General features: G+C 44.8%; 1 protein-coding gene across 1 annotated transcript in view; it reads right to left on the reverse strand.

Moving 5' to 3' along the window:
• The window catches only part of ZMIZ1 (zinc finger MIZ-type containing 1), a 298,798-nt gene that overhangs the window by 14,498 nt on the left and 274,724 nt on the right, over positions 1 to 9,576 (reverse strand). The window contains exons 12-16 of the mRNA XM_083364915.1: positions 7,437 to 7,542; positions 5,444 to 5,604; positions 4,613 to 4,680; positions 2,925 to 2,993; positions 507 to 754 (exon numbers count right to left, since the gene is read on the reverse strand). Coding sequence (XP_083221041.1) covers positions 507 to 754; positions 2,925 to 2,993; positions 4,613 to 4,680; positions 5,444 to 5,604; positions 7,437 to 7,542 — 652 coding nt within the window. The remainder of the gene's footprint in view (positions 1 to 506; positions 755 to 2,924; positions 2,994 to 4,612; positions 4,681 to 5,443; positions 5,605 to 7,436; positions 7,543 to 9,576) is intronic.

Below are 9,576 nucleotides of genomic sequence, written 5' to 3' on the forward strand. Positions count from 1 at the left end.
TTCTTCAGAGTCTAGATCAAACTTTCAACTGCCAGGACGAAGCCACCTTCTCGGCTTTGTCATTGGCCAAAAACAAGTCATTATCGGTACCTATTTCTGATAGTAACCGACATACCAGCAGATGGGCCGGGCTCTGTGCCTCTCCACACTCACACAGTGTGTTGTTATCTACTAAGAGTTGCCACTTGGGCATATGGACCCAAGGAGCTCCTCATCTTCTATAAAAGTTGGAATAATTAAGAGCGCAATCCCAATAATTTGGGTGCAATCCCAAAACAAGTGGAGCACCACTTGAATACTGTCAGCGTTGACAAAATTCCCCCTCAGTTGCAAAAGGCAGCTTTAACTCAAAGCAGCTTACATCTTGTGATGGCAACGCCATCAAGCACCCACATCTGCCAATCCCAGATTCTTTGGAAGGACAAAATATACCACGTCCCGTCTGAATATCTGGCTGACTATGCGACAGACCATAATAATCTGCATATCTCAAACGTTAAACTCACCTTGGCTACTGTACTCGCTGGAATTGGTGCCACTGGGTGGAGGTGGGATGGATGGGTAGGGAGATGGACCTGGACCCAGGGCAGCAATCATCTCCATCACATTCGGCATGATCATCTGGCTGGGACTCATGGTTTTGAACCTTTTAGAAGGAATGCCATCTGGATCATCCTTAATGTGAATGTCGGACTTGATGGGGACAGGTCTCCAGCTGCACGTTGGGTCAATTGTGACTTCTTCAAACTCGGAGCTGTAAAAAAATACAAGTGCATCTGATAGTAGCCGAGAGTTCTCAATACAGCACGTAGATTTTAGATGTTACTAATGAAGGGATGCGGTGGCTCAGTGGGTTAGGACGCTGAGCTTGTCGATCAGAAGGTCAGCAGTTTGGCGGGTCGAATCCCGAGTGCTGCGTAACAGAGTGAGCACCTGTTACTCGTCCCAGCTTCTGCCAACCTAGCAGTTTGAAAGCACGTAAAAATGCAAGTAGAAAAACAGGGACCACTACGGTGGGAAGGTAACAGCGTTCCGTGCGCCTTTGGCGTCTAGTCATGCCGGCCACATGACCACGGAGACGTCCTCAGACAAGTGCTGGCTCTTCGGCTTTGAAACGGAGATGAGCACCAGCCCCTAGAGTTGGAAACGACTAGCACGCATGTGCGTGGGAACCTTTACCTAATGTCATAATGATTTTAAAGTCAACAAGTCCAATATGTATCCAGTTGTTGGTCAGTTGCTAAGTTATGTCCAATTCTTCATGATCCCGTGGACCATCACATGCCAGGCTCCCGTTTCCCAGAGTTTGCCCAAATTCATATCCTTTGTGTCAATTACATCATTTAACCATCTCCTCCTCTGCCCGTCCCCTTCTCCTTTCGCCTTCCATCTTTCCCAACACCAGAGTCTTTCCCGGTGAGTCCTCCCTTCTCATTTGTGATTGAACTTCAGTTTTAGTATCTGTCCTTCCAAAGGACACTCAAGAGTTGCTTTCCTGATTTGATCTTCTCGAAGACCAAACGACTCTCCAGAGTCTTCTCCAACACTACAAATCAAAAGCATCAATTCTTCGGCACTCAGCCTCCCTTATGATCCAAGGAACCCAGTGCAGGAATCCAAGTTAAACATTCCCACAAATGGACTGCCTGGCTTCTGTTTGAACATGTCCAAGAAAATGAATGCCCACCCACACTCTTTTCAGTAACTCTTACATGTTAGGTCCACAAGTCCATTTTTTCTTTAAAAGTTTTGCTTCGGTAGTTCAGAATAGAGGCTCGTGGTTAATTATCGGCTTTGTTCATTTTCATATTCATAGAATTGTTGAGTTGTGAGGGAGTTCCTAGGATAATTTGGTCCAAATCTCTGCTGGAGATATCCACTGGAACATCTCTGGCAAACGACCAAATGTCTCTGCCTGTAGGCCTTTAATGAAGAAAACTCACCAGTGATGTGGCACCAATTAGTGGCTTGTACAGTCTGGAAGTTCTTCCTGATGGCCTACCCACATCTTCTTCATTGTGGCTTGTAGTTCTGCCTTCTGTGACAATTAAAATCACATCCACTCCTCCTTCTTTATGACGTCTTCAAATATTTGAAAACTGCTGTAATCACTCAATCATTTTTTTTCATGATTTTTTTCATGTGGTTTTGTTTCCATAACTTTCTCTGGATTTGCCCTTATTTGACACTGCCCTTTTACAACTGTGATGCCCAGATCTGGACACAATAAAGGAGGTCTATAAAGGAAGCCTGATTGAAGAATAGTACCTCGGTATGCATCGTTAATTGGTTCCGGGAGGTGCAATTAGTACCAAAAACAATGAGCATCAAAAAAAAAAAATCCCATAAGGAAGAATAAGGAAGTCACAAGGCAGCCGACAGCAATGCACTACCTTGTGCATTGAGTACCAAACAAACAACGAGTACCGGGACAAATTTTTTTGTGTGAAAATGCCCTGAGTACCAAATTAGTTTCAAAGCAGTTGAGTACCGAGGTACCACTATAATTACGACTTCCCATGATATGTTTTCTATGATTCTGTTATTCTACCCCAAGATCTACTCGCTCATTTTAAGTTGGTGTTATCACTTTGCTAAGACGGCCATACTCCTTCCAGAACAGAGTCCCCAAAGGTGCTTTTTCCAAAACCCATCCCACTGATCTCTTTAGTTTTAGTTTAACTTCAGGGACTGTAATTTAATGAATAGTTTTAACTGATTTTAATTTTGCATGCTATGTATTTTAATTTTCCCTGTAAACCGCCCTGAGTCCTACGGGAATAGGGCGGTATATAAATTTAAATAATAAATAAATAATAAATAAATTTTACATCGAAACACTCTCTAGGAAAGGCCCTCCAAGAATTAGAACAAGCGAGCAAATATAGCAGAGGGCCAGTTCTCAACGTTAAGGTGACACTTACTTTTGTATAGCGTTCAAAATGCCCCACATGTACTGATCCACCTCCAGGCCCTCCAGCAGAGCTGTTTTACTGGAAAAGAACAGGAAAAGAAAAGAAAAAAGAAAAAAACGGGAGACACGTTTATGTACTTGCGTTTCATCTGCCACATGAATGACGCTGGTTTGGGGAGAGACAGAAGTAAAAAAAGGAAAAACGAAGAAACTGACCCCATTTCTCAAAGAATTTACAGTTTAATTGGGGTGGGCGCAATAGAGGATTAAACCAGCAGTGCCTCCTATTGTGAACAGGCCCTCCTTGGAAGGACCTTAAAATCAAAATATAAAATTGCCCTATTGATGTCCTTCCTTCCTTCCTTCCTTCCTTCCTTCCTTCCTTCCTTCCTTCCTTCCTTCCTTCCTCCTCCCTACTTCTTTCCTTCCCTCCTTCCCCCCTCCCTTTCTTCCATTCATTTAATTTCTCTAGCCACCTAACTCAAACAACTCTTGCTTGATGTTACTTATTCACATGGGATTCATAAAAGGGGCTGCACCATCTATTTTTCGCTTTACTTATTTGTTGTTTTTTTTTAAAATGTCCTGGCTTTATTATTTTTTTAAAAAAATAATTCAATGCAGCAAACCTATCTACTTTTCATACCAACGTATTGCTGTTGTTGTTGTTATCTTTTATTCATTAGACGTGAACCTCAGTCAACTGAACACTCAAATTGACTGGCACTGATGGTTGACACGGGTTGCTGCCAGCCTCCTAGGTATCAACCAGGTGCCTCCTTAAAATGTAAGTTGTTCTGAGTAACTTTTGCAAAGCTTTTGGACGTAGTTCACAGGGGCCCGATGACAATGGGTATCACTGTTACGCCTTTCATCCATAATCACGCAGTTTCGATGGCCAGGTCGCGATATTTCGTAATTTTTCCCAGTTCTTTTTCTTCGACTCTGGCATCTCCTGGTACAGCGATATCAATCAGCTGTACGCTTCGGTTCTCTACGACTGCGATATCTGGTGTGTTATTACTGTTACTACTACTACTACTACTACTACTACTACTACTACTATTATTATCAAACCACTTCTTTGTGTCTGCCAAGAAAATAAGTAGGATGACATTACTTGCATATGTACCCAAGAACTGAGTTGACTTGGAATAATTTTTTATTTTATTTTATTTATTTTTTCAAGGAGCATATCCTCGTGGCAAGGGGCTTTGAAGGTCTCTAGTCCAACCCACTACTCAAGTGGGAAGACCTATCTCATTTCAGACAAACGGTTGTGCAATCTCTTCTTAAAAACCTCCAGTGTTGGAGCACCCCCAACGCACTTCTAGAGGCAAGCTGTGGTCATTTATTCCCACTGTTTGAAAAGTTCTTACTTCTAGGTTGATTCTCTCTTTAACACCCATTGCTTCTTCTCCTGCCCTCTGGTGCTATGGAGAATCCCTGATCCTTGTTTTTGACAGGCTGGACATATCTAGCTCCCTCAACCATACGATTTAGCCTCCGGACCCTTTATCATCATCATAAAAAAAATGCTCTACAGCAAAAAACCCTTTATTATAATATTTTTTTGGAAAAAAAATCTCTTAGGTTAACTATGTTGCATCTCTGGTTTCACAGGCTCAAAATGGCAGTCTAATTTTGCACCGGCCTGGTTTTCGCTTTGATAATCACCACAGACTATATCGTACTTACTTGCATACAGGGCACCTCCAGGTGCCTCGTTCACAGTTCAGCTGGAGGTAGGATTCCAGATCGAAACACTGTAGGAGGGGGGGGGGGAAAGTGGGAAAATTTTAGTTAAACTGTTGTGTGGCTTGCAAAAAGAACATGGAAAGTGTGGCTGCGAAGATGACTGTGGGGATTCTCAGCCATCCAGGTCATGGTTCTCTCAAAGGCGCTTTTTCAGGAGGCAACTGGGCTTTTGTGGTTATCCTCTGAAGACGTTTCGCTTCTCATCCAAGAAGCTTCTTCAGCTCTGACTAGATGCTGAATAGGCAACACAGACTCATCCCCAACAGTCTTACACCGGTCTTCAACAGGGAAGGGACCCAGGGTAGAAAACATCCTGTGGATAAACCTCCAAGTGGCCTCAACTCCTCTCTAAAAGAAGTCAAATGACCAGCTGTCTGCAAGGAGTATAAATCCTCCTGTTCCCCACCATCCAGTCAGAGCTGAAGAAGCATCAGATTAATTAGCATTGTTGCAAATAGAAGAGGGGTGGAGTCAAGAGAGGAATCAGCCTGGAATCCTTACATCGCCACAAGCAATCCAAGCCGGACCCCTTTGAGTTCCGTTAATTCTTATGTAGTGTCAATTTAGTGCTGACCATTAGTTGGCCGGATTCTTGTCTATAGGTGCAAACAATATATCAGTTTAATGGGAACTTAATCCTGATTCTTTGCGCCTGACAATTTTAGCATCAGCGCTATTGGTAGGTTAGTAATTAGATGGCTGGCTGTAGACATTTTCTGAAGGGACAGATAAAACATGGCATCGCTGAATGGGACATTGGGAGGTGCTCACCTGTACGTGCTTGCAGTCATGACCTCTCGCGGGCAGCTGGATCCGCCGGAATGTGATTGGACATTTGAGAGAGACTTTGATGGCCGTCTGCTCCACCCCGTCTTCCCCATTGAGAGGTGCATTGCCCGAAGAGGCGGCCACGCTGCTGAAATTTCTCTTGACTGTTGCCCCCCCAGAAAGATAAGAAATGGAGGGAGATAATAGAATTCACACTTAGGACTGTTTTAACAGCACAACAACCGTTCTTGGATTGACAGAAACGTGCAATAGGGGTGAATATCTGTAGCTCGGGTACAGAACGAGGGTGAAGGTCTGTTCTCCAAGCTCATGGGTTGGTTTCCGAATGTTTCACTACCAGGCCAGGTAACATCTTCAGCAGAGTTTAGGGCAGGGGTCCCCAACCCCCCGGTCCATGGACCGGTACCAGGCCGTGGCATGCCAGCAACTGGTCCGCACAAACAAGCAAAGCCCCATCTGTGGGATGCAGGCAGCACACAAAACCACGCATTCTCCAGTCCAGAGAAAAACCTTTCTCCACGGAACCGGCCCCTGGTGCCCAAATGTTTCGGGACCTCTAGTTTAAGGGTTGTCTGTGTCAGTGTTCTTCTGCTTCTAAGCTTTACACCTGTGGATCTTCCTAAATTTGGAATCCATGTTTTTGTTTTGTAACTTTTTCCCTCTTTAGTAAGTGAAATCGGGATGATTTTCAGAGAGTCCCTGGCTGCTTCTCGGTTTGAGAGAGTGTAGACTTAAAAAGTTAAGGGCAAGAAACATCCCACAAATGGTGCCCAGGACTATTGAACTATTGCCTGGCTGAGAGGTAGAGTGAATGTACCTGGAGAGGATGATAAAAGAAAGAATTGTATATTTCCAGATAGATCAGAAAATAAATGACATGGAATTTAATGGGTTTGTTCTGCGTCTCCAATGGCTGATTTATCGTAGTGGCTAAGGCGACAGGCCGGAAACAGGGCGACTGTGAGTTCTAGTCCCATGAGGGTGAAGGTACGTTCTCCGAGCTTGTGGGGTTGATTCCCGAACATTTTGTTACTGGGCTAGGTAACACCTTCAGTGGCGTTTAAGGGAAGTCAGTGTGCTTCTGTTTGTAAGGGCTCAACATACACACTGACCTCCAACTGGCCTAAATCAACCACACAGCCAACCAGAAAAAAGCACTAACCCTCAACCTTCCCACGTAATCCCCCTTTCCCCCATCTGTCAAAAGTCCTTACTACCCCCTGGCCCCAACAGGAAACAAGTAGTAGTGTTCACAGGTGGCTGGCTTTAATACATGAACGTTCTGGCATGCCTTCAGTCACAGGAACAGCAAACAAACTTACAGCAAACAAAGTTAGCGCTGGGGAGCTGTCGCCTCCCAGCGATTTACATATGCTTTTCCCAACTGGCCCCACCCTCCATCCACCTAACCAGCATCCGGGGCGCGTGCTGATAAGAGCAATTAGGTAGGAGGCGCTGCAGGCTTTCAGCTTCCTGTTGCTCCCCTGCGCTGAATAGCTTGTAGGCGGGATGGCCGTGGAGGTTCCCATGTCGGCAGGCCAGGTAACAGGAGAGGGAAGGGCTGTCACGGCCAGTTTTGTCGCTGTCCTCGTCCTCGTTCCCGCTGTCCTCATTCCTCACCCACCTCTGCTTAGTGTCGAGTCCCTCTGGGCTCGACACCGTCAGCACTTCACCTCCCAATGACCCTGATCTGATGTTACCTCCCCACGAGACCCATCAACAAGCCTCTCGCTGATGACTCGCACCTCAACGCATCACAAGGCCCTCATTTGACACCCCCACCCCCGAAGCCCTTACGAACCGAAGAACGCCGATGCTGACCTCCCCCGAACTCCACTGGAGATGTTCCCCAGCCTGGTAGCGAAACGTTCGGAAAGCAACCCGCCACCTTCACACCGAGAGAAACTTTCCCAGGACTGGATGGCGTTCGTCTCCCCGCTTTCCGGGCATGAGTGACACGCCAAGTTCTACTCACTTTTCGTGATGCAATGTTCGGCGGGAAGCAGGCGTTTCTTTAGTAGGCCCTGCAGGACGGAACGGACCGAAGGCCGGTGTACTAACTGCAAAACAAACAAATGGGACTGGGGGAGGGGAGGGAGAAAGGGGGAAAATAAAAATTCAGTGGTCTAGAGAGGATCCGTGGCCACTCAGTCAGAGCACCTGCCTCGGATGCCGTAGGAAAGAAGTCAGACAGGGAAGTTGCCGAGGGCCCATGGTTGGGAGCGTTTGACCTGGCTGGGGTTCCCACGCCGAATCTCTCCTTTGGAGTGCTAGCCCGCTTCAGGAGAGATTTGGAGTGGGGTGGTCTTCCTAGGAGGGTCTTCAGAGTAGCAACTCCCACTTCTTGGAATGTTTTTCTCTAATGGACATGTTGTCACGGCCCATGTGAGCAACCTTCAAGGACTCCAAGCACCTCAGGGAAGATGCTCGTCAGCCTTACTATTCTCCCCCTCCTCTTCTTTTTTCTTCTTCCTCCCCCCTCCTCCTCCTCCTCCTCCTCCTTGCAAGGCTCTCAAGATAGTGTAGTTTAATGCATTGTTTTGGGGGTGTTTTTTTTTTTTGCCTTTGGCAGATATTTACTGGCTAAGTGGGCAACTGTACTACCCGTTCTTTAACCTCCCACTTTAAACAAACTTTCATCCAAGTTGAATTTGATTCAAGGTTGTCCGAAGGGGCAACAAATTGTATCACCATGTTGTGCCCCTTGTCTATTAATCTCCTCTCTTCTCCTTTCCTTTCCTTAATTCTCCTTTCCTTTCCTTTCCATCCTTAATTCTCCTTTCCTTTCCTTTCCTTCCCTTCCTTAATTTTCCTTTCCTTTCCTTTCCTTCCTTAATTCTCCTTTCCTTTCCTTCCTTAATTCTCCTTTCCTTTCCTTCCTTAATTCTCCTTTTGTTTCCTTTCCTTCCTTAATTCTCCTTTCCTTTCCTTTCCTTTCCTTTCCTTTCCTTTCCTTTCCTTTCCTTTCCTTTCCTTCCTTAATTCTCCTTTCCTTTCCTTTCCTTTCCTTTCCTTTCCTTCCTTAATTCTCCTTTCCTTTCCTTCCTTAATTCTCCTTTCCTTTCCTTTCCTTTCCTTCCTTAATTCTCCTTTCCTTTCCTTTCCTTTCCTTTCCTTTCCTTTCCTTTCCTTTCCTTTCCTTTCCTTAATTCTCCTTTCCTTTCCTTCCTTAATTCTCCTTTCCTTTCCTTTCCTTTCCTTCCTTAATTCTCCTTTCCTTTCCTTTCCTTTCCTTCCTTAATTCTCCTTTCCTTTCCTTTCCTTTCCTTTCCTTTCCTTTCCTTTCCTTTCCTTTCCTTTCCTTCCTTAATTCTCCTTTCCTTTCCTTTTCTTTCCTTTCCTTCCTTAATTCTCCTTTCCTTTCCTTTCCTTTCCTTTCTTTCCTTTCCTTTCTTTTCCTTTCCTTTCCTTTCCTTCCTTAATTCTCCTTTCCTTTCCTTTCCTTTCCTTCCCTTCCCTTTCCTTTCCTTTCCTTCCTTAATTCTCCTTTCCTTTCCTTTCCTTTCCTTTCCTTCCCTTCCTTAATTCTCCTTTCCTTTCCTTTCCTTTCCTTTCCTTTCCTTTCCTTTCCTTTCCTTTCCTTTCCTTTCCTTCCTTAATTCTCCTTTCCTTTCCTTCCCTTCCCTTCCTTAATTCTCCTTCCCTTCCCTTTCCTTCCCTTCCCTTCCTTAATTCTCCTTTCCTTTCCTTTCCTTTCCTTTCTTAATTCTCATTTCCTTTCCATTCCTTTCGTTCCCTTCCTTTCCCTTTCCTTTCCTTCCTTAATTCTCCTTCCCTTCCCTTTCCTTTCCTTTCCTTTCCTTTCCTTTCCTTTCCTTTCCTTCCTTAATTCTCCTTTTCTTTTCTTTCCTTTCCTTTCCTTTCCTTTCCTTTCCTTTCCTTCCTTAATTCTCCTTTCCTTTCCTTTCCTTCCTTAATTCTCCTCTCCTTTCCTTTCCTTTCCTTCCTTAATTCTCCTTTCCTTTCCTTTCCTTAATTCTCCTTTCCTTTCCTTTCCTTTCCTTCCTTAATTCTCCTTTCATTTCCTTTCCATTCCTTTCCTTTCCTTTCCTTTCCTTCCTTAATTCTCCTTTCCTTTCCTTTCCTTTCCTTCCTTAATTCTCATTTCCTTTCCT

Source organism: Vipera ursinii (genome assembly GCF_947247035.1).
Source record: "Vipera ursinii genome assembly, chromosome: 5".
NCBI lineage: Eukaryota > Metazoa > Chordata > Lepidosauria > Squamata > Viperidae > Vipera > Vipera ursinii.